Consider the following 24,030-nt stretch of genomic DNA (forward strand, 5'->3'; position numbering starts at 1 on the left):
TTAAAAAAAAAAAATTCAGTTCTCTTCACTAAAATTGCTCAAGCTGTGCACAGGGTGTAGAGACCGAAGCCTCAGCCGTTCTTGGGTTTCACAATTGTGTCCGAGTATCTGATGCTTCCTTTTGGAAATTTAAGCCTGACTCAGTCACAAAGGGAACCAGGGAACAGATACTGATTTAGGCCTAAATTCAACCCAGAGGATGGCATGTGCTCCTCTTGGGAGGTTGGAGGAAAGGAAAACGCTACAAGAAGCGACACCTTGAAGGGCTTCCAAACCCGTCTGTGGGCCTTGATGCCACTGTACCAGTGTCCTGGCCCTGAGCTGGCCACAGCACAGACCGGCTTTAGTGCAGGCAGACAGCCTCTGACCCAGAGCTGCAGGGACCCCTTCTCCTTCCTGGGACACAGAGGCCCACTTGGAACTCCAGTGGGGTGGCCGCAGGAGAGAGGAAGGTGGGGACTCCCGCATCCCACGCCTTCCTTCTAGGACCACTGGAGAACGTCAGCTGAGAGGCTAAGCACAAAGGCAGGCACGGCGGGGCACCCTGTCGCCCAGTGACACGGGAGACTGAGGCAGGAGGATTCCAAGCTCAAGGCCAGCCTCAGCCCCTCAGGAAGACCCTATCTCAAAATTTGAAAAAAAAAAAAAAAAAAAGGAGGGGGGGATGCTGGGATGTAGCTCAGTGGTTGAGAACTCCTGGATTTAATACTCAGCATCAAAGAAATTAAGAGTAGGCTGGGGCTGCAGTTCAGTAGCAGAGCACTTGCCTTGCACACGTGAGGCACTGGGTTCCATACTTAGCACCACATAAATAAAATAAATGATAAAAAAGTTAAGAGTAAGGAAGAGAACTTGGTGGATGAGACAAAGCAGTTATTCCCAGTGGTGTCTGAATTTTTTCCTGCTTATGAACAGAGAAAATAGTGAATGCTTTATCACAAGCCGTTAGGTCTATTAGGTCACACCAATTAGAAACTCCTTCAAAGACAGCAGGAGAGGCATCAGTCACTGCATAAAGGAATTCATATTAAAAGGAAAAATGTAATGATACCAAAAAGCTTCCCTATCAATTTCCTCAGCTGGGGTCAGAAAATGTGATCCTATGTTCCAAACTGAAAAATTACAGATACTGCTTATAACCACCTGGGGTGGGTGGGCCCAAGTTTTGAGTTGAGTTCAAAAGAAGTTCCTATTTTTAAAACCTGTTTGGAAACACCTGGCTGACCACGCAGATCAGCTGACGGGATCCATTCCTGCTTCTAAGACAACTGTAGTGCAGCCTCTCTTCCCTGTTTTTTTATTGGTACCAGGGACTGAACTCAGAGGCACTCGATCACTGAGCCTCATCCCAGCCCTATTTCGTATTTTATTTAGACACAGGGTCTCACTGAGTTGCTTAGTGCCTTGCTTTTGGTGAGGCTGGCTTTGAACTCACGACCCTCCTGCCTCAGCCTCTCAAGCTGCTGGGATTACAGGCATGTGCCACTGTACCTGACTCCTCCCACTTCGTGACTGTGGCTGTGAGGTTCCTGGCTGGCTGGCAATGTCAGTTATTCCCACTGTGGGACTGGGGCTTTGGAGCACCAGAGCACCAAAGCCCGGCTCTCAAACTCAGTTGGGGACAGCACTGTGCACTCTGCCTCACCGCAGGACCTTTGGCAGACACTGGCTCAAGCACGATAAACACACGCACACACTGGAGTATAACAGGTGAGCTTTTTTTTTTTTTAATAGTTCATAAGCCTTAAAAAGTATCCTCTCCAGATTATAAAAGGTTAGTTAAAACTGTTTAATAGGAACAATCTTGGACAAGCAGAAATAGCTCTGATTTGGAAGATGACAGCAACATATGACTGAGAGAATCCGCAGGGATCGGGCAGTCTGGGCCTCCCTCGGCCTCTCCCCTGCAACGCTGCTGTCTGGTGTGCTGCTCTCCACGGCACAGGCCACCTCAGCTCTCCACCAGGCTTCAACTCTGCTTTAAAAATAGGTTTTCTTCTTCAGTGTAGTGGAAATGCCCCTCGAGCAGTCACCGCGGCCCCTGCTCAGCACAGGTGCAGAACAGCTTTGTTGATCTCTGGGTTTGTCCAGTCATTCCGAATGTCATCCAGGTGGTTATCGAAATCCACGAGCGTCTCGTAGGACCGGCTGTCCAGGAGTGAGGCTGAGATCCTCTGCGCCTCAGGCCAATCCTCACAGTAGTCACTGCGGGTCAGACATGGAGAGGTCAGCCTCTAGCAGGCGCCTCCAACAGCGTCTGGGGAAGACCAGCCCCCCCCCCCCGCCCCCGCCCCGTGTTGTATAAAAAACAGGAGGGAGTTGGGAAGCTTGGCAGTGTAAATACACAGAGTAGATGCAAAGCACCCTGCACATGAAATGCTGGAAAACCAGAGGCAGGAAGACTGCAGCACCACCCAGGCTCCCCTCGGCTCGGGGGCCTCAGGGGCCCAGTCTCACTCCTCCCGGAGCTGGGGAATGCGTCACCCGCGGGGACGGGCACTCACTGGTGTGGGTCTCTGCACCGCCACCTGTTCTCCTGCTGCTCATACACATGGATCGTGGGTGCCACACAGTCCATCGTAAACCTGGTGTTGTCCACCTGAGCACGAGGTGAAGGACACAGCATGAACAGGGCAGGTGTGAGGACAGACACCACTTCTCCCTCCCTCCTGCCCAGAACTCTGCAGGAATCAGGGCTGCAAACAGCTCACCCCTTCCTCCCCAGGGAGGGAAGTGCTGGCTGTCCTAACAGGAGGGTCCTCACCTCTGCATGGGCACCTGACACCTGGAAGCACCCAGAACATGGCCTGCTGCCTCCACCCCACTCTGTGTTCTGGACTCATGGGTTGGGTGGGGCCTAGAATCTGCACTTCTAACGGGCTTCCAGGTGGTGGTGGCAGGGGGACCTCACTGTAAGGACCTGAACTGAAAAGACCCTCTCTGGATATCCTTGTGCTGTGTGGGCAGCGGTACCCAAACCACAGTGCAGGGGGAGGGTGCTACAGGAGGTAATGGCGGCCCTGGAGGAGCGGGTGGGAGAGCCACCCAAGGAATGCACAGAGATGCTCCACGGGTGCAGCCCCGCCAGCAGAGCCAAGCGGCTTACCATGATGAGAGCAGTGTCACTGAAGCCCTCGGCGATCCTGGAGGCCACCTTCTCCGCGACCTGGTTTGGACTACAGACAAGAGCCAGTGAGTTCTACCCCATTCTAGTCCATACCATCTGACACTGTTATGTCCATATAAGCATGTCACCACCACTCAGAGCTAACCAGCAATGACAGAAAGGATGATGCAGATGACAGGCTGTTTGCTGGCCCCAGGGAGGTGACCATGGGCACCTTGTCCGAAGCCGGTCCTGCTTCCCTTCTCCTGCAAGCCCTTCTAGGGGGAGCTGGAGGACTGCTTCTGAGCAGGAAGGCTCCCGAGCCTGGTGGAGAGCTGCCTGAGCAGCAGAGGAACCCCGCTGCTGGGCACTCCCAGTGGTGCCAGCCCCTGCCTCTATCCACCACCAGACCAGGCATCTACTGCAACAAGTCACAGAGATCTCATGGCTGCAGGCAACCCAGTCATCTTAAACTTTGTTTTTAAAGTCATAAGCCATTCCACATGTTCTCGAAGACCACGAGCCTGCCAAGTGCTGGCCCTGGCCACCCAACCTTGATAAGTGATGCTGTCTACCTCACGTCAACAGAGCTAATTATGGAGTGGCTCCCAGGCATCTTGCTGCCTCCAGTTATGCTTCTGCCCTGTCTCAAGGGGGGCTTCGTGCCCCCAGCCCACCCACTCTGGCCTTCTCTTGGGGCTGTGTTCATATCCTCTCTCTGCTCATAGCTCCAGCTCTGCCTTTAATCTTTTTATTTCAACTGGTTCCCTCTCGCCACCACCCATCTGGCCTGCTCCCCACAACCCCATTTCTTAAAACTTCTCCCATCAGTCGGGCTCCTGCTCCCTGTGTGCTGCCAGCTCTATGCCATCTGCTGATGGGCACCTGAGGCTACCAACTCTGCGAATCCCCTCAAGCTTCCCTGCTGAAGCCACCTCTGAGGACGCCGCCTGTTGGTGCTGCTGCCTTCGGGTGCCTACCCCGTTCCTGATCCTGCCTCCTCCCTCTCCCTGCTGCCCCTTTAGCTCAGGCCATCGCTGTGGCACCAGCTTCGAAACGGCTTTCTGACTGTCCCCCAATTTCTAGGCACTTCTTGACAAGCACATCCTGAAAACACTTCTTGGGTCAACTTTCCTAAAGGGAACTGGTGCGGTGCCTGTTGTGGCCACGTCCCTGCAGACACTGCTCCCTCACCTGTGCACTCACGGCTGCTGTTCTCAGGGGTAGGCTCAGGCTGCCTCTCCTACAGGGAAGACCGACCCTGGTGTGGAGGGTCGGGAGCTGGCCTGAAGGCTGCCCTACTCACACTGTACCCATCTGGCCTTCTAGGCCCAGCCCTGCTTATTAAATTCTGTCCTCTCCACCCCCATAAAGCCTGGCCAGACGGGCCTGGGTCAGGTCCCCTCCCTCTGCAGGCTCTGAGGCTCTAAGATGTTCCAACATGGGGGCTTGTAGGCAGTTTCTTTTTTATATATCTTATTTTCCCTGCACAGTTTCAGCTTGAGTAGGGACTGAGCTATATATGAATCTTAATAACCATAAAAATACACTGTGAGTTCATTTAAAGAAACATGCTATAGGGGCTGAGGGTAGCTCAGGGGTAGAGTGTTTGCCTAGTACATGCAAGGTCATGGGTTCAATCCCCACAGCACCATGAATAAAATAAAATAATAAAAAGGAAATACATGATAGTTATAATCCTTTCCTTGTGACTGGGCTAAAACAAGCAGATTAATATCATTTTATGGAAACAATTTCATCTGATTATTCCGCTTTCAATTTGAAGGGATGCAGCAAGTCTACAACTGACAAGAAGAAAAAAATGGGAGCTATGGGCAGGTTTCCAGGGGACCCACTGTGGTGCGCAGGAACTCAGCACCAGGCCAGTTCCCGGCTAAGTGAGAAGGGGCAGGGAGTGCTGTTCCGCAGCTCGAGGGCAAGTGGCAAGCAGCTCTCCACGCCCCTGCTGGCCTGCAGGTCCTGCTAAGCTTGTCCTCAGCACTCAGCACGTCATGCCAGCCCTGACTTTTACTGGGAAGGGAGTGAAGAAATATTTGTGAAAAACAAGAACTGCCATTTCAGATGCCCATGACTCAAATCTAAAATTTACACTTTTGATGGCTGGGGATACGGCTCAGTTGGTAGAGTGTTTGCTTCGCATGCACAAGGCCCTGGCTCAATTCCCAGCACCCCCTTCCCAAACACACACACACACACACACACACACACACAATTAGTGAACTGTCGATGTATTTGAAAGGATTGCCTATTTTGTTTACTTTTTTGGTGTCATACTCTTTTTATTCTTAAGTACTGGTCTACCATGCCCACTCCTCAATGTTAGACCACCATACTGTACCACTCACACCAGTCATTTGTTTTCTACGGGTCTGCCTAAGTCAGCTGCCACAGAAAATGCAGGCACCCTGAGGGCAGAGCCCGCCTAGTGGTGCCTTCACCAGGAGGCCCAAAGCCAGTGCCACACACAACTGGCAGCTACATTTTGAAACTGAAAGCTTTTTCTTGAGCATTCTCTCCAGGCCAGGGCAACCTGCAGGGTACTGAACCATTCCCACATGAAATGTTAATTATGCCAGGTACATGCAGTGGTGCATGCCTGAAATCCCAGCAAGTTGGGAGGCTGAGGCAGGCGGATCCCAAGTTCAAGGCCAGCTGGGCCACTTAATGAGACCCTCTCTTAAAAAACAAAAGGGCTGGGAGTTTGGCTTAGTGAGAAAGTGTCCCTGGGTTCAATTCCCAGTATCACCAAACACAATAAAATGATATAAAATGTTAATTATTAAGCAAAACACAGGCAATCACGAGATGACAGAATAAAACTTGATATATTGATTTTAGTTTAGGAAGCATTAAAACATCAACCAGTCTTTTAAAAAGTAATCATAGCACAGTGCAGTGGCCACTGTGAACCGGACACAAGGCTCGACGGGTACGTGTTATCTCACCCTGTCCTCAAAGCTCTACCACAGAGCCCAATGAATGGCCTAGGATTTGAATTCAACTCTGCCTCCAAATCTCATGCCCTGAGATGCTGTTAACCGGGTGACATTTCTAGAAAAGAAGCAAGTTTTTCAGGTAAAAGTGAGCAGCGTGGAAGAGTGAAGGGACCATGACCCCAGCTCCTGACTTCCAAGCTGCGTAGCCTCTGTGAAGCTACTGTCCCAAGCCCCTTTACCTGCACACGATGAGGATCCAAAGGGGCAGCCCCACAGGCTTCCTCCTCTGAGCCCAGTAACGGCAGGGGTGGGTGTAATACTCAGGTCTGGGAGAGACTTGTGGGGTCACTAACCTCTCCAGCACCCTCAGCTAAGGTTCCAATGCTCCCTGCGGGCGGGCCTGACCAGTGGAGGTGAGCACGTGAGCTTCAAGATCCATGGCTGGGGATGCAAAGCCTCCTAGGTGGGCGGGGAGGGGGCCGGGACTTTGTGAGGCACAGGGAAATCCCAGAGGCCAAATGGCAGAAAACAGTCCTGGCAAGGTGGTTCCAGGCAGAGCTGGAAGTCGGTCAGGACAGCAGCAGGAAGACAAGACAGGCCGTGAGCCAGACGTCTCCTGCACAAAGGAGAGGACCAGGGAGCCTGGGCGTGTAGGCCGCGGCCTCCTCGGGTCAGGGAGGCATCCATGCTACCTGACAATCCCTCTTGCCCATTCTCCTTTCCCGTCTGTGGGAGCAGCCAAAGGAGACACCGTGTGGTCCAGGCGAGCCCCTGGCCAAGGACAGCTCCTAACTACTCACAGAATGAAGTTCAAATGCTTTTAGCACGGGGAACCCTCAGGTTCAGCCCACCCACCTGCACAGCCTGGCACATCCCTCCTTGTGGTACAAGCTGTCCTGCCCCACTCCTGCCTTGCTCCCACCTGTCTTCATCCTGCAGTCTCCTGGCCAAAAACGCTCCGGCCCTCTGGTCTCCAAGACTGCCCTGAAGCCCCTCCCTGGGGCTTCCTGGGCGATGCCACTGCGTGTGAGTCCTCCTGGCTCTTGCTGCCACGGTGCTCCTCACCTCCTGGCCCAGGGTCTGCTCCCACACCATAGGACTTTCACACTCAACTAGCCACAGCAGGCAGGACGGGGGTTTCACCTGACCTAGCATGGAGCTGGCCTACGTGGGGTCCACACCTTGTCAATCTTTCCATGAGACAAGGACCAAAATGGACGTGGTCCTAAGGGGGTGCTCACTCATGGATGGACAAGCAGACAGAGTCACCAACACAGAGGGCAGATGAAATCACAAAGGAGGTCCCAGAAGGACTGAGGTCCACGAGGGATGCCCTGAAGCAAGAGGAGAGGCACTGGGCTCAGGGAAGAGCAGAGGCTGGGGAGAGCTGGCGAGTTCATGTGCCCGGGTGCCTCTGTGTTCTGAGCCACCAGCAGGAGCCTGGACAGACTCCACATGAGCCCGCGTCTTTCTGATCATCCACCTCCCCCAGTGCTGTGCCAGGACCCAGTCCAAGGAGGGCCACACGGTTAAGCCTCTCCAGTGCTACTATGCCTCACAGGTGGGCAAGCTTGGTCGCTAGCTTTCTGATTTACTTCCAGAGTGCTTTTGAGGGCACCCTATGGCAAAAGTGGACCCCGCTCCAGAGGCCTTCAATGCATCCGAGTCTCTGGACTCTGGGTCTGTCAGCTGTACCTGACAAGGTAGGAAATCCCGTTGCATACTGTGGGGGCACTTTCCAGGCGCCCCTGGCTTCAGCCAAAGGAAGCCTATGGAGGCCATCAGAGAAGAGAGATGTCAGATCTGTGTGTGGCCCAAGCACAAAGCTAGCTGGCTGCTGGCCACATCCCTTAGCCAAATGGCATTACCCAGCTCCTTTCTTACAAGCCTTGGAGGAGAAGGGACAGTGACACCTCTTGTTGCTAGGTTTGTCAACACATGTTCTATTGTGAGCTCTCCTAGGTACAGCCCACCCCTTTAGAGGCAGCTCAGGTAGGAATGTGTCCCCTGTTTTCTCTCAGGACCCAGGCCCATGCAGACAGTCGACTTCTCAGGTGAGTGAGAACCCTGATGGGGAAATCTCTGGTTAAAAGGAGCTAGGAGACAATTAGGGCAGCAAAGACCACATGTCCATCATAGCATCAGACCCAAGCGCCCAAGCCTAGAACTGCCTGTTCATCCCCCTCCTGGCTTGGACTTGGGAGGCAGCAGGCTGCAGGCAACAGAAAGCGGGGCCCCTGACTGCTTTCACTGAGTGAATACCTCCAAGCAAAACAAAGACGACACGACACAGAATCCCAGAGTTAATCTAAATGTTTATGACTTCTGTTGTTTGGAAGCATCTGCACGGCAGCGACTGACCTTCACACACCATCAACACACACGGAGGGTGGGGGGCACAGCTCTGACTGCACACTGGAGCCTACGCCTGCACAGCAGGCTCCTGCCAGCACTGCCTGGCCAGCCTGCCGGGGTTCGTACCACATACCTGGCGTCCTTCACTCGTTCATTAGCTTGATAATAACCAGCAATCACGTAGCTATTATCTTTGCACCATGAATCGATCTGAAAGAGGAGCACAAATTGGGAAGATGAATGACTTTCACTTAAATACAGAATCTCAATAACCACAGAAGACCCTCCCTCAAGTGCTGGGATAAGACATGACATAATCCTGGTACCCTTCCCCCCAGAAGAAAGGCCACGATGGTGAGATGGAAAAACCAAGTCTCAACCTGGCCTGGTGGTGCTGTGAGCTCTTAGGAGGCTGAGCAGAAGGCTCACATGCTTGAGGTCAGCCAGGACAACTTAGCAAGACCATGTCTCAAACACAAACAAAAACCAAATCACAGAGGCCAGGGGGACAGAAGGAAGAGGGCCTTCGACAGTGCGCTGTGCTGGCTAGAGGGCCACTGGGCTTGCTGGAGGGAGACCCCTTGTTGACAGGCCCTGGGTGATTGCAGCACTGTGGGGAGCTACTCACCTTCTCTTATGATACACAGTAGTGGGCATTCTGGGGCAAGCACAGGCCTTGCCATCACCCAAACAGCCCTTCACAGCGGAGGGAACTAAAGCTCAGAGGCCCAGGACACAGATCCCAGCACTCAGCCACACGGAGAGATGCCCTGTACTGGGCATGGGGCACATGGGCAGGCAGCGGGCACAAGCACACACACCAAGTCCTGGCAGTTTGCTCACAAACGGAAGCCTGGCAGACTTTGAAGTTTCTGTTCTGTTTTTTTTTTTTTCTGTTGTTGTTATTATTTTTGGTACCAGGGATTGAACCCAGGGGCGCTTAACCACTGAGCCACATCCCCAGCCCTATTTTATATTTTATTTAGAGACAGGGTCTTGCTGAGTTGCTTAGGGCCTCGCCAAGTTGAGGCTGGCTTTGAATTCTTGATCCCCCTGCCTCAGCCTCCCAGCCGCTGATAGGACAGGTGTGAGCCACTGTGCCCCGCCTCTGTTCTGTTTTTTTTTTTTTTTCTCTTGGGTATTAGGGATTGAACTCAGGGGGCACTAGACTACTGAGCCACATCCCCAGCCCTATTTTGTACTTTATTTAGAGACCGGGTCTCTCTGAGTTGTTTAGCACCTCGCTTTTGCTGAGGCTGGCTTTGAACTCACGCTCCTCCTGCCTCAGCTTCTCGAGCCACTGGGATGACAGGCGTGTGCCCCATACCCTGCCTCTGCTCTGTTCTAATACATGGCTCTTCTCTTGTCAGATTCAGCCTCAGGTCTAATGCCATTATTAAAAACTACAAAAGGTCATCCGGCTTTGCCATAATGGCACTTTAAATATACTGCAGTAAATGCTATTTTTGTTCTGCAGATGAGGAAATAAGATGGATACCTCTCTTTTTTTTTTTTGTAGTGAATTAACTGGTTAAAAATATGTGTCTGTATAAACGTGACCCTAATGCCATTTCCTCAATTCTGGGTCCCTACCCAGTCTGCCTCATGACCAAAAGCAGATACTACATGACAGATCTGGTCTACGGGTCCCTGGCTCGAACAAGGATGAGAACACTTCTGGTCTCCTATGAGCTCACAGATTACCATATTGGGTCAAAACCAGGGCTCCCTGAACCGACTGGACATTCTGGTCATCCACCCAGAAGATCAGGGTAATGTGCCCAGAATATTTAGAATGGCTCCACCACCGAGACTGTGCTGCAAATCACTCCAAACTAAGCACATTTGTCTCTGCTGCCTCTTAAGGGAATAGGTTCTAGAAACTCTCTTGCTGCTTAGAACAATTTCTTCTATTTTTCCCCTCAAACTTATCTCAATGTAGCATCAAGGGCCTCACTCTAAATTTGGGATTTGGCCGTATTCCCTGAACTCAAACCTGCACAATGAGCTGGCCCTTTGGCGGAGTGCACCCAGGCTGTTTTCAATCAAAGCTGGCCTCTGGAGTATGTCCTCACTGGAGGTGACCCTTGCCTCTGCCCACTTCTCCAGGGCAGGCTGTCCTTATTTCCAGGTCAGTTGGTTACCCTTTATTTCCCTACTGCCCTGGAGCAAAGTACCCAAACCTAGTGGCTTAGAACAGCACAAAATTTTTATCTTACAGGTCAGAAGTCTGGAACAGGTGAGCAGGCCTGGTTCCTTTGGAGACCTGGGGACCCTGTTTTTGGCAGGTGCCTACACTCCTGGGCTCATGGCCACACCATTGCCTTCTGCCTCCACCTTCATTTGACCTCCTGCTCTCCCCTTGTAAGGGCCCTTGTGGGCTTCCGTGGAGAATCCAGGATAATCTCTCTACCCGGTGGCCCTTTCGTTAATCCTGCCTGTGAAGTCGTGTTAGCCATGTGAGGCCTGGAGATTAGAATGTGGACATCTTTTGGTGGGGGGTCTTATTCCGCTGACCACAGCTGAGCTACAGTCACTCTAAGGGTGTGAAAAATGCCTTTGCTGATGACAACATCCTGAGGACCCCCGGCAGCAGTCTTTAATGCACAGTCCCTTTCCTTGGATGAGGCCAAAGGCTCCAGACTTGCCCCCTTACCCCACCCCTCACAAACATACATATCACTCTGTATGGCCCCAGAACAGAGACAGGGCTGACACAGACGAGGGCTCCTGCAACAAATACAGCACACACCCCAACCTACATTCTGCCTGCAGAACGCAAATTCCTATGTGAAAAACCCCAACAAGAGTCCATCCAAATTCCAGCAGAAAAACAATGTCATGACCCGGAACATCTAGAGCTCTTGAGGTCAGCTCACAATGGCTCTGGCTTGGCTTCGAGAACTTTTCAATGACCCAAACAACAACCTAGTCAACGTCTTAGATGCTGATGACTGAGATAGAAAATGGGCTAAGCCATCAGAGGTCACAGAAGCAGGGTAAGTTTTAAGGATAGGGGAAGGGTTAGCTGGGCGTGGTGGCCCAGGCCTGAAATCCCAGGAACTCAGGCAGCCAAGGCAGGAGGATTGCAAGTTTGAAGCTAGTCTCAGTAACTTAGAGTGAGACAGTCCCAAAATACAAATTCAAAGGGTTGGGGCTGGGGTTGTGGCTCAGCGGTGAAGTGCTTGCCTGGCATGTGTGAGGCACAAGGTGTGATCCTTAGCACCACATAAAATAAAGAAAACAAAGGTATTGTGTCCATCTACAACTAAAAGCAGGGGTGGTGGTGCGCTGGGGATACAGCTGAGTGGTTAAGCACCCCGGGCTCAATCCCCAGTACCAAAAAAGGGAAGAGTTTTCTCTGGTAGCCTAGAATGTGGACTAGACATTAGGGGAGTGGCTTGCAATGAGGGAGCTGGTGTGAGAAGCGAGCTGGACAGGTGGAGGTGGGGCAGGCCAGCCTGGGGTGACCTTGGAACTCTGAAGGGCTCATCCAGGAAGAGCTGGGGTGGGTGTAAGTGGCAGCCTACATGAGGGAACTTGTTCCCTCCCACATGGTGCAAGACAAAGTGAAACTGTTTGTTCCACCTCTGCTCCCAATGACTGTGCTTCTCCCTGGATGTAGGACACCTCATGCCTCTGCCATGCATCTTATGAAAACTTAAAGTGAAAATACAAGTTCAGAGCAAATTTAAAGTTCTGTGAAACTTGTCAGTTTAGTAAAGCTATCCTGAATACAGTGCCAATCACTCGGGCACTTCACTTCTCAAAGGGAAAGGACACTTGCACCTTGGCATGCGCCTGCTCTAGACCAACCCCTTCATTAGACCCTGCACAGAGAAAGTGTTCTCTCTGCAAGCTTGCTCATGCTTTGCACGTGAGTCACTCTAATCTTCTGAGCACTGTCACCTGTGCCAGGTAACTATACAGTAGCTATCGAATAGAAAAGCCAGGTCCTGGCAAGACAGCCACTCTGGGGGCACCATATCCACCAAGTGGAGGTTACTGTGAGGCCCTCCTGTGTGTAGGACAGCAGGCCCTGGCGCTCAGGAGTAGGGGGGCTGTGGGTCTTACTTAAATTCGAGAGCACCTCAAGGCCACCCATCTATTTTGGGGATGAAAAGGACCTCCATCTAAAAGAAAAGAGCTGAGGATTGAACCTAGGCCTCGCATGTGCTAGGAGGTAAATGGGATGGGGAGGGAGGGCGAAGTACTGAAAGGGGGACTTGGAGCAGCCGCACATAAATCCTGGGGCTGCACAGGGGGTGGAGAGCTGGACAACAGCAGCGGAGCACAGCAGCACAGAGCAGGAGCACGGGGAGGCAGCAGAAGAGTTCTGGCCTCAGCCCTTGGCAACAGTGAGAAACCACAGAGAGCTGCCCCAGAGGCAGAAATGAAAGTGAGGGGAACGGACAGAGAGCTTAGAGAAACAGCAGGTTGATGTGAGTTTTCCTACTCACATTTTATCGGTTTTTGCCATTAGAAATAATTCTTTCACTACCTACGTCAAAGAGCCATAAGGATATATAACAGGCATAAGTACTTAAAAAAATAAAAAACAATGATTTTTTAAAAATGGAAAATTATAATGAAAAGCCTTTCTAAGGAATCTAATGTTGTCCTCTGATGGACTGCATTTCGTCAGTCTTACCCACTTATCAAAAATAATTCCATATGGATTAGAAAAGAGCTGCATGGATGAAAAGTTCAAGGCCGGCCTGGGCAGCTTAGTAAGATTCCACACCTCAAGGGGAAAAAGGGGGCTGGGGATGTCGCTCAATGGTAGGGCACTTTCCAGGCATGCACGAGGCCCTGGGTTCCATTCCCAGTACTGGAAGGAAGGCAGGAAAGGAAAAAACAAAACAAAGAGAAGAAAGAGCCATGAGATTATGGCTGTGTTCATAAAACAGTTGCACAGATTTAGCTGCTTTATCCAAAATTTGTCTCCTATAGCAAATATGCTGATAAACCATAGCTCCAAAACCTGACACTCTTCATGGCTTTTAGGCTATATGGTCACTTGGTCAAAAAGTAAATAATATAAATTTAAATGGCTTAATTTTAACATAAAATTTTTGAATGGGGTGAAACTGTGGATTTTCCTCCATGACTCCTGAGAAGCACCTCATCTGTACTGGACGGGCATCTTTTTCATATCTGTCAACTGCTGAAGCTATGCCCCAAAGTTTTGGAGAACATAAGAAAAATCAGCATAAACAACCACTGTTCAGAGGACAAAACCTGCGGTCTCTGACTGAGAGGAGGTCACTGCAGGAAGTCTAACTTGGACATGATGCTGCCAGAGAGGAAACTCTCACAATGAAAGGAGCACCTGGACTGGCAGTCTGCAGCCAGAGTGCGACAGGCTGGGAAGTAGAATCAAAGGGGCCCTGAAGGCGATATCTATACATGCATGCGACACAAGTGGCTGGGCTTGAGAGTCGAGGCCCTCTTTGAGCGTCTTCTTCCCCAGCTAAGTGGCTTGGGAGGCAGCCCTGCTCCTTGGGGAAGGTTTTAGTGAAGGTGACTCAAATGGTTGTTTACGTTACTATGCTCAGTTCTCTCAGGTACTGAATCCGCACACCAGAACAGGAATGTAACCTTTTTTAAAAAAATATTTATTTGTCTTTTAGTTGTAACTGAACACAATATCTTTATTTTATTTATTTATATGTGGTGCTGAGGATTGAACCCAGGGCCTCACATGTGCTAGGTGAGGGTGCTGAGCCACAAGCCCAGCCCCGTGCTGAAGAATTCCTAATTGTCACTGGACATCCCCAGTGAAGTTCCAGTTCTTAAGACAGGACTTTCCTCTGACCTTCTGGCTCCTCCTCTGTCCACCCCACAAAAGTGAGGCCAGGCTTCTCACAGCACAAGACCTCATGGCCTCAGGCACTGTGAGGCTCCTGGCTCACAAAGACCATCTGCTGCCCAGAGCTCCAGGCCCATTTTACCCGACAGCACAAGGGTAATTTGACACGTGAGCATGTCAAATTCAACGTGTTCCACCTGTCATCCAACAGACTGATCACATTGGTCCTTCTGCCCCAAATTTACTCCCTTCCCTGCCTGGGTCTGCCAGGCCTGGTCCACTATTGCTTGTCCCTGTCTCAGGGCTGCCTGACTGTCCTGACTCCGCTGACTTCTCTCTCGAATTTCTCCCTTTATTTAGTTCCACCTGTGGCATTTCTTCTTTGGTGCAGTACTTGTCAGTTTGTACTAAGCGAATACTGCCCCGACCGGCAGCCATACGCCTCCCCAGCACAGGCCTGGTACAAAGCAGAGCGCAAAACACATTTGTGTTGGACTGCATAACCCTACACATGACCGATACTGCTGAAGCTAGAACCCTGCAAGTCGAAGCATCTCAAGATCCAATCAGCCTGCAATTCCCTCGATAACAGAACAATTAAGAGCGCTGGTTAGAAAGATCTGGATTAACACATGCACTCGTGTTCCCCAGAGATGTTTTAAGTACCCATAACACATTTCTTCAGGAACTAAAATGGCTGAGTTTATAAATATCCTCAACTTTTCCATCTCCTGCTCAGAAATGATAGGAAGAAATGATGACTCAGTTTCACAGCCTCAAAGCTGTGCCCAGTAACCTTAAGATGATGGCGTGGAAGGCACCTCATGCTTGCCAGGAATTTGCTTTGGTGTCATAATTAGGTCAACTACGAAAGGGACCCATTTTACTTGCTGGGAGGCATAGGCAAGGACTCCTACCTACACTTTCTCAAACTTTTCCTCTTGCGTCAATTAACTGGCATGTGTTGGCATCACAGTTCACAGTACAGGAAAAGCAGCACCTCGGCCCGGGTGGGCGGGTTGAGGCTAGAGTTCACTTCCCCTCCGAGTGCCCACAAGTCGATGGGACGTGTAGACGTTCTCCCCTTGGTTCATCCTAGTACCCGAAAGCTGCGACCTGAGGCCAGCCAGGGCGAGCTTCCGGCACCGCGGCCCTCGTGCCCACCCGACCAGGCTCCGCATAGAGAGACCCAGAGCCCGGCGCCGGGGGTGCCTGTGCCCCTGCTTAATGCCACAAAAACCCTTTAGCTTTAAACCCTCGGGGGCATTCTAGGTAAGTCGCCGCCACCACGGGCACTTGTCCTCCTGGCCCAGGGCGCAGGCACCCTCCGAGGCGGCAAGGCCCGAGATGCCAGCGCCGCCCTCTGCTCGCGGCCCCGGGGCGCCCACCTGCCAGGGCGCCAGCGACACCCGACGGGCCCGCGGAGCGCCGGGGGACTCGCGGCCTTCCCGCGCTTACCAGGGTGAGGGCCACCTCCAGCATGGGCGCCAGGGCCAGCGTGCCGTGGAAGAGGGGGATGCAGTCCACGAAGAGGGTGTGGGGGGCGCCCGGGCCGCCCAGCGGCAGGTGCTCCTTGCGCGGCTTCTGCTTCTCCGCCACCAGCAGCCCGTTGACGGCGCAGTGCGGGTACTTGGCGCCGTGCAGCAGCATCTTGCAGTAGGCCTGGGTGGTCAGCTTCACCCCGGGCATGCTGAGCCCGGCGGCCCCGCACCGCGGCCGGCCGCGCGGCGCCTCCGCCGATAGGCAGGACGAGGCGGCGGCGACCCCTGGCGCGGACGCGGGCTGGCGGCCCCACAGGCCGGCCGCTTCCGCCCCTCACCGGCCGCCGCCCCGACGCGGCTCGCCCTCCTCGCCGGCCCGCCGGAAAGCGGCCTCGCCAGCGCCTGCCGGAAAGCAGCACGGCCCGGCGTTTCGCGACGTTCGCGGCGCTGCGGCCTCCGCGCGGCTGGGCGCGGGCGGGGCTTCTCGGTTCCCGTGGTGCCCCGCGGCGTGGCTCGCTCTTCCGGCCAGGGCCTCGGTCTTCCGGTCACGGGCAGCCGGGGCGCAGAGGGCGGTCGCGGCGGTCGCGGCGGCGCAGGTGAGGGTGGGGCGGCCGGCGCTGGGCCGCGAGCCGGGTGGCTCGTGGGGTCGTGGGTCGGAGGGCCTGCGCGCTTCGGCCGGCAGCCGGCGCCCGCGTGGGACGGCGGGCAGACTGGGGCGCGGTGACATTGAGGCCTGTCCCCGGGGCTGTGGGCTCGGGGTCCTTCCGGCGGCGGCCTCGGTGCGGGTCCGGAGCGCCCGGCCGGGCCGCACCCGCCTCTCCGCCGCCTGGCGCGCGGGCCTCGGGCTCTGACCTTGGGGCGCCCGCTGCGAGGCGCGGGCCGCGGGGAGGAGGGCCCGCTGCCCTGCGGCCTCGGCCGCTTCCTTCTCCACGTCCGCGCGACCCCGGGTGACGCGGTGGCCTCCGGCGCTGCCCTCCCCGCCCGGCTCCCGCGAGCGGCGGGCTGGGTCCTGACGTCGAGCCGGTTTCTTTGCCCTGGGGGGACATTTTCAAGGGCTTCGCGAGCCTTCTGGTCGCCCTGCAGGGACGAGCGCAGGTGTAGTGTGGATGCGACGGAGCCGTGTAGGTGGGCCCGAGTCCAGGGCCCCGGGAGCGGGTCATCGAGGTCGTCCGTTGTCCGCAGGGCTGGAAGCGGGCCAGGGCCACGATTGGCGTCTCTGCCCGCTGCGATCCGTGCACCGGGAGGTTTTTCAGTACTGCTCGATTGCGGGCCTGTGCCACTCCTGTGAGCGCTACCTTTTCCCCAGAGACCGAGCTTGTCTTGGTAGCACAGCATCTTACTGTCTTATAGCATTTCCAGTTATTTTTAATTTTTTTCTTCTCATATTTTAAGAAGGCTGATTTTCTGTTAATTGCCCAGAACAAGTATATGTTATGGCACTTGGGTTTATCATGGAGCTCTGTAAAAATGTACTACCAAAAATACTTCATGTTACTTTGTGAATTAGGATCATTTTACAGAGAATGGATCATTATGTTGGATAGAAGCAAAAAAAAAAAAAAAAAAATGAATTGGATTCACTTCCAAAGTACCCTGGGGCAAAAAGATGGCTTATCCCTAATGTGTGTTTGCCCTCATTCATAGAGAAGGTATATGTTTTTTTTTTTCTTCCAGAATGTTGGCTACCAGGGTCTTTAGCCTAATTGGCAAGCGAGCCATTTCCACCTCTGTGTGTGCACGAGCACATGGTAAGTCTGACTTTTCTTTTAAATGGGCTGAGCTATTTTAGTTTGCTCCTGCTGTGTACCGGGCCCTGTGCTGGGGTTTCAGGGATGCCTATGATCTTGGTCTTGGAGTTGCAGGACTGCAGGGGGATATGGATATTTCAGCAGGGATTATATTGAGGTCTATTTATGAATCATGTTAAATATTAGTGGGGGTCCTTGCTTATGTTGTTATTTCCCCCTTTTCCTTTCTGGTTTTTCAGGTTCCAGTTCCACCCCTTTCAAGAGGTCTCATTACATCTGACTTTAGTGACCCCCCTACCCCGACTTCTGTTTACACAGTAGAGGCACTGGAAGCAAAAGAGCTTGGATGTCCACCTGAGCTGGGTTGGAATCCTATTTCTATCATGACTAGCTACTTAAGTTTAAGTTTAAGAATCTCACCTGAAATATATAGAGAGGTTAGTTCTGTGCCTGGCATATAACCAGTTGTCACCCACAGCTGGAGTGGAGGGAGCTCAGCTCCACCAGATCTCCTGCAGAGACCCATCCTGGTTGAGGACAGGAACACAGAAATTCTTTAGAATGTGGAATCCTTTTGCTTTTCTATCCCTTTTTTAGAAAAAGAATTTTTGGTGTTTGAGCCTTTGCTTTCCTCTTTCATTTACTGGGGAATCAGGCCCAAGGCTCTGAAGAGCCCAGGAGATTGTGAATTGGCTGTTCTTGTTTTAAAATATGCTGTTTTATGGCTAGTGTGCTCCAAGGCTCTGAGACTTTATGTCTTTATAACAGCTTTATGAGATGTAGTTCACTGACAGATTCATCTAATTAAACTGGTCTTTAGACTGTTCACTGATAGGTGCCATTGTTTCTGCTGTTGAATCTAGAACATTCTCATCGGTCCAGTTTGTATCTATTTCAGTAACTCTTAACAGCTAGAGACTTTGGATGGGGGCGTGCTGAAGTTGGTAAGCTTTCTAGTCTGCTGTTTTAATTGGGAACCAGTTCTGGCCATTTTCACTCCAGATCCTTTTGGGGTGGGGGCAAGTGCATTTATGTAAGTGTGCCGGTGGTCTGCTGGCTTGGGATCAGCACCTGGAGGAGCTGCACTGTTGCTCAAGGCTCAGTGTCTTATTGCACGACTGTGTGACTTGGGAGCCTTTAACCATGTGGCTGAGCTGGTGGAGGGGGAGCAGGGCTTTGTCTCTCCAGACCAGTTTGGGACATAAATTGATCTTGCAGCAGAACAGAACTGGAGAAGCGCTGTCAGTGGGGATCCTGAAGTGAAAACAGCTTCGTCTTCTGTCCTGCGCTGTGCCTGCAAAACACAGTACAGGCGCATTTTAAGCAGAGTGAGGGGTCTGCAGGCAGATCTCTCCTCCTCCTACTCGCGATAGCTAGGTTTTACCCAGCCAGAAGTTTTTGCCTATTTAGTTGCACACATGTGATTCACGTGTGTACATGATTTACGTTTTTCAAAAGGAAAACAAAAACAGCACCAGCCTTTCTGTGACCCACTGAGTGCTTGATTCCTGTGCCTGTGATTCTAGGACCGCTTCATTCACTTAGTGCCATGGCCTGTCTCCTGCACAGGAGCATTTCTGTCATGTAGTTTACACAATTTGTATCTTGTTTTTCCCCACTTCTAGAATGTGGTCTTTGATTGGCTCACCGATAATCCCATACATCTAGAGCCACACTTAGCAGGCAGTAGGTGCTTGGTAAGTTGGTGAAGAATGAGTAGGAGACTCTGATGCCCTTTCTAAAGGGTTGGCGCAACTTCTGAGCCAGTCCTCAGTTGGGCACAGTGATCCCCATAATGCTGCTGCCATGGCCCCTTTTCCTGTACCTAGGTTTCTGAACTTGGAACGCTTGTTCTTCTGCCTTTCATGTTGCCTTTGTTCTTATCAGTTTGAGTCCCTTGCAGTAGGGCCCTCCTGGGTCCATTCTCCCATCCAGGCAGGGAGCCCTGTCCAGCTCTTGTGATAACTGCTACAGGAAGTGGTGCCAGGGTCCATTAGCGGTTGAATGAAGTGGTGCCAGGGTTCATGCTGTGTATCATGCTTCCACTTCACCACGAGCCACCGTTCTCATCCAGATGTCTACCCCATGTGCTTCCAGGGAGCGTGGTGAAGAGCGATGACTTTGCTCTGCCCAGTTATGTCGACCGGCGTGACTACCCCTTGCCTGACGTGGCCCATGTCAGGCAGCTGTCCGCCAGCCAGAAGGCCCTGAAGGAGAAGGAGAAGGCCTCCTGGAGCAACCTGACCAGGGACGAGAAAGTTGAGTGTGGGTATCAAAGGGCAGGCTGGCACACCCAGCAGCACCGGGCAGCGCTGGCGTGGATTGCTTATTGAGCACTGCTGGGTTCTCGCTGACTGTCCTGGGGCCCCAGCTCCCTGGGGAGGGGTGGAGGGTGTAGCTGCAGCCTCAGAGTAGACATGGTGGGTAGGACTTAGCTTAAATGTAAATTGTGGCAAGAAGACCCCTATAAGTCTCTGTTCCTTATGAAAGGGGCCTGGAAAGAATGTCACAGAGCAGACCCTCACATGGATCCAAAGGAAACGTCATCCCTTCATCCCTCCTCCCCTCAGGTGCTGTTGTGAGGGTGTGTGTGCACATGCAGGGGTGTTAGGGCCAAGGCTGCGCTGTCACCCTCAGCTCCTTGTTTTCTCCCTTGGCTGTGCCATGGGGAGGGGGTGAGCCCTGTGGAGGAGGGATGTGGCCACTTCAGGCTCTTTATGTCTGCAAATGGCTCTTCCTTCTGTCCCAGTGTATCGTATTCAGTTCAACGAGAGCTTTGCTGAGATGAACAGGGGCACCAACGAGTGGAAGACTGTGGTGGGCGCAGCCATGTTCTTCATCGGCTTCACCGCCCTCATTCTGATCTGGGAGAAGCGCTATGGTGAGTACAGTGTTGCGCCCAGGGCCGCCCCCACCCGCAGTGCCCAGTAGTGTGCTGGCAGGACCTGCACACTGCCTTGGAGCCAGAGGTGGGCACTTGCGTTCCAGGGTCCATCCCAGGGTGGTGTTCGGTGTCTGGGGACCTTGAAGCGGTAGGAGGTTGGTTTTAAGCTGGAGTCACCGTTCATGGTTGGACTTCCTGTGTGAGCGAGTACTTGCTGCTTTGAGCAGCCTGCCACCACCTCTCAGTGGCAGCTCGATGGCTCACAGCCAGGTATCCGGAGATGCCTGGCAGGCGCTGGTCCGGTTGGCTCTGGGTCGCGGTGCTGCACCTCAGCTGAAGCCCGAGCCCCAGGCCCCCCTCCCTCAGCTTCCGCCTTTTGAGAGTGCATTCCTGTGCTTCAGGTTTGAGTGGGGATGTGGTGAATGGCACGCCAGCCTTGTCTGGTCTCCCCGGTGCCATCGGCCCCGAGTGTCTTGTGCTAGCCTGGGGTCCTTGCCGCAGATGCCTGTGGAGATGGGCTCCAGTTTAATGATCTTACTGCTGACCTTTTGTAAACAGGAATGATTTTAAAAACATCAGGCCTTGTCAGTGCCCAGAAGCACAGCCTTTGAGTGAGAGTGGAGTTGAGTGGAGAGTGGCTTTGTGCTAGTGGCCTGAAAGGGGACCTAACCCCTGTGAGGCACTGGGTGGGCAGCCTGTGAGGACAGTCGTCCTCATATAGTGGTTTTGAACCGCAGTGTACGGCCCCATCCCGCACACCTTTGATGAAGAGTGGGTGGCCATGCAGACCAAGAGGATGCTGGACATGAAGGTCAGCCCCATCCAGGGCTTCTCCGCCAAGTGGGACTATGACAAGAATGAGTGGAAGAAGTGAGAGCCCGCTGCTCACATGCTGGTCACTTCAAGTTCCTCTGCATCTTTACTGGAAACCCATTACGTCAAACAGAACCAGTGCTAATAAATGACGAGTTACGTGGAATCCGTGTGGTTTCTTGGATGGTAGCTGAATGAAAGTGTATTTAAAACTCTAGGTTCTCTCAGGCATCCGGAGTAATGTATTGTGGGTGTAAAGTAAATGGCAGAAAGCTTGTGTCTTAAATTGTACAAGGGGATGTTACATAAAAACTTAGAGTCTATGATGTGGGGCTTTTTAAAACTTTCTTGTTTTTGAGACAGTCTTTGTTAAGTTGCCCAGGCTGGTCTTGAACTTGTGATCAGCCTCCTGATTTGCTGGGATTATAGTTGTACACCAATGTGCCCTGTAATGTTGAGGGTTTTTTTTGGTGGGGGGAGGGTACTGGGATTGAACTCGGAGCACTTGACCACTGAGCCACATCCCCAGCCCTATTTTGTGTTTTATTTAGAGACAGGGTCTCACTGAGTTGCTTAGTGCCTCACTTTTGCTAAGGCTGACTTTGAACTCAGGATCCTCCTGTCTCAGCCTCCTGAGCCATTGGGATTACAGGCGTGTGCCACTCCTCGTTTTGAGTTTTGACAGATTTTCAGTAAAATCTCATTGGTTAGCCAGACCAACAGAAATTCCCGTGAGCCACTTTTTTTTTTTTTAAATATTGTTTTAGTTGTAGGTGGACACAATACCTTTATTTTCTATGTGATGCTGAGGATCGAACCCAGGGCATCACATATACTAGGTGAGCACTTTGTCACGGAGTCACAATCCCAGCTCCCGTGAGACACTTTTTCCTGGGACTGTCTCTTGAAATTGTCCCCATTGGCTGTGACTGCCCTTATGCATAGGGTAGGCCAGATCATGAACTCCCTGACTGAGGTCTAGGTAATGGATTTGGTGGCCTTGGCTGACTTATGGCTGCTCAATTTCAACGTCTCTACTTTCACCTTAAAAGGCAGCAGTAGGGATGGGGTTGCTCCCTGGTGAGCGCTGGCCCAGCGTGCTGGAGGCCCTGGGTTCCAGCGGTGTAATGAGCATCATCCCTGCCTCCGGCCAGACCCCTGAAGACTCAACCCTGTTGCCCTCTCCCTGTCTGGAGATGTGCTAGGAGAAGCAGGAGGAGTGCTTGAACAGAGATGGTAAGCTGATGGTAGCAGGGGTGGCTGGTGCAAAGGGTCTCCTGCCTGCATTGGATAGGAGGGAGACTGGCAGGACAGGGTGACCCTAGGGAAGCCTGGCTATAGGGGCAAGCCGGGTTGGGCTCTTTGCTTGACCATTGGGACTGCCTGGAAAAGGGCCTGGGGCCTCTCAGGAGGTTTCCAGAGCACGCTGTTAGCCCTGTTCACTGGTCTGCTGCTGCCCTGAAAGGCCCTGATCCCTCTTCTCAAAGGGCCTGCAGACGTGCATGTGGAGGAAGTGCTGGGGTCTCGCTGTGGGGACCAGGTGGTGCCAGCTGCAAAGCCTGAGCCTCCCTCTGGGCAATGTCATTTCAGCTCCCAAGGGTGGGGTGGGACTCTGGCACTGTGCAGCCTCATGAGCAATGGCAGGTAGGTCCCTCTGGGCCAGGCATTTCAAGGATGGGCTCGCTCACGACTCCCAAGAGGAAGGGGCTCTGTCCCAGCTGTCAACCTGGATTGTCACAATCCTCATGCCTAAAACACTCAGGGTCACTCCAGGTGAACTGGGCTGCACGAAATAACCACACAAGAGAGAGATACCTTTTTCTTTGGGGTCTCATGACGGCTCCTCTGACTTTAAGGGTCTGCAGAAAGCTCAAGTGAGCTAGTGTGTGATGAACCCTTTCATTGAGGAGCAGCCATTCAAATGAGGCCAGGGGTCAGGTTTCAGGGGCTGAGTCTAGCTTGTGATGTCTGCTGTCAGCAGGTTGACTGACATCTAGGAAGGCCATGCCCAAGGGCAGAGCAAGAGAAGGGGACACACAAAGGGTGTTTCCATGGAACATTCTATCCCAAACAGGACAAAGGGGCGGGGCGATATCACAAAGGAACAGGTGAGCGTAGCTCAATCCATGGGGTGCCTACGTCTGAAGATGTGTTCTTAAACTCCTGGGACCGGGGTAATGTCCGGGTCACTATGAGATGTAGTGATGTCAGAGCCTCTCCGACTCAGGGAATCCTTCAGACTGGCTCCCCACACTGGATGGCTCCCAGTAGAGCCTCCTTGCACCCTGGGCTATGTGGCCTCGCCTCCCCACCAGTCAAAAGACAAGATTACAACAATTCAGAGATCTTGGTTGGCTTTTTTTTTTTTTTGGTATAGAAGATTGAACTCAGGGGCACTCGACCCCTGAGCCACACCCCAGCTTAGTGCCTCACCGTTGCCGAGGCTGGCTTTGAACTCAGATCCTCCTGCCTCAGCCTCCGGAGCTGCGTGTGCAGCACTACACCCGGCTTGATTGGTTTCATTTTCGGTTCTAGAACTGAATCACAGTTCATTTCCTAAAATGAGCAAGTGCTCCAATGGCCTAAGCCAAGGAGGCTGGCTCCGTGGGCGGGCTTGAAGGAGGCAGAGATGGACTGCAGGGCAGATGGGTCATTTCCAGGTGGCTTCCCTTAAAAGGTGGCAGTGATTGCTCAGCCTAGGTTACTTCAGGTCACCTTGTGTGCAGCCATTCAAACAGAACTTTGTTACCTTGCCAGAGGCGACAGGGCTATTTGAGACATCTGGCTGTTCTCTCTAGTTCTGACTGGAGGATGAGAGGGACAGCGTGGTTTCAGCCTGGTGACTGGGAATGTCAGCAATGTTCATGAGTAGCC

At 52.7% G+C, this 24,030-nt stretch overlaps 2 protein-coding genes across 3 annotated transcripts; one reads left to right on the forward strand and one right to left on the reverse strand.

Moving 5' to 3' along the window:
• Positions 1 to 1,702: 1,702 nt before the first annotated feature.
• Positions 1,703 to 16,077, reverse strand: Emc8 (ER membrane protein complex subunit 8). Of its 2 annotated transcripts, XM_027933029.3 has the most exons (5): positions 15,689 to 16,059; positions 8,552 to 8,628; positions 3,107 to 3,176; positions 2,505 to 2,599; positions 1,703 to 2,205 (listed from the first exon to the last, which is right to left on the reverse strand). In XM_027933029.3, the coding sequence occupies exons 1-5, from the start codon at positions 15,917 to 15,919 to the stop codon at positions 2,046 to 2,048; spliced, it is 633 nt and encodes a 210-aa protein (XP_027788830.1). In that variant the 5' UTR covers positions 15,920 to 16,059; the 3' UTR covers positions 1,703 to 2,045. The 2 variants fall into 2 exon arrangements, with proteins under 2 accessions (XP_027788830.1, XP_027788832.1); XM_027933031.3 differs by lacking the exon at positions 2,505 to 2,599 and having other exon boundaries at positions 2,117 to 2,205; positions 15,689 to 16,077.
• Positions 16,078 to 16,198: 121 nt separating this feature from the next.
• Cox4i1 (cytochrome c oxidase subunit 4I1) lies at positions 16,199 to 21,322 on the forward strand. Its single transcript, XM_027933033.3, has 5 exons — positions 16,199 to 16,307; positions 17,386 to 17,459; positions 19,557 to 19,724; positions 20,209 to 20,340; positions 21,081 to 21,322. The coding sequence occupies exons 2-5, from the start codon at positions 17,387 to 17,389 to the stop codon at positions 21,215 to 21,217; spliced, it is 510 nt and encodes a 169-aa protein (XP_027788834.1). The 5' UTR covers positions 16,199 to 16,307; position 17,386; the 3' UTR covers positions 21,218 to 21,322.
• The last annotated feature ends 2,708 nt before the right edge of the window (positions 21,323 to 24,030 follow it).

Source organism: Marmota flaviventris, chromosome 18 (assembly GCF_047511675.1).
Source record: "Marmota flaviventris isolate mMarFla1 chromosome 18, mMarFla1.hap1, whole genome shotgun sequence".
NCBI classification, from domain to species: domain Eukaryota; kingdom Metazoa; phylum Chordata; class Mammalia; order Rodentia; family Sciuridae; genus Marmota; species Marmota flaviventris.

Coding starts and splice junctions, on each gene's coding strand:
- Cox4i1 (XM_027933033.3), top strand. CDS start 17,387: ATGTTGGCTACCAGGGTCTTTAGCCTAATTGGCAAGCGAGCCATTTCC. Junction 17,460..19,556: donor TGTGTGTGCACGAGCACATG/GTAAGTCTGACT, acceptor ATGTGCTTCCAG/GGAGCGTGGTGAAGAGCGAT. Junction 20,341..21,080: donor GATCTGGGAGAAGCGCTATG/GTGAGTACAGTG, acceptor TTTGAACCGCAG/TGTACGGCCCCATCCCGCAC.
- Emc8 (XM_027933029.3), bottom strand. CDS start 15,919: ATGCCCGGGGTGAAGCTGACCACCCAGGCCTACTGCAAGATGCTGCTG. Junction 8,629..15,688: donor TGGAGGTGGCCCTCACCCTG/GTAAGCGCGGGA, acceptor CTCCTCTTTCAG/ATCGATTCATGGTGCAAAGA. Junction 2,600..3,106: donor GTGACACTGCTCTCATCATG/GTAAGCCGCTTG, acceptor CCTCGTGCTCAG/GTGGACAACACCAGGTTTAC.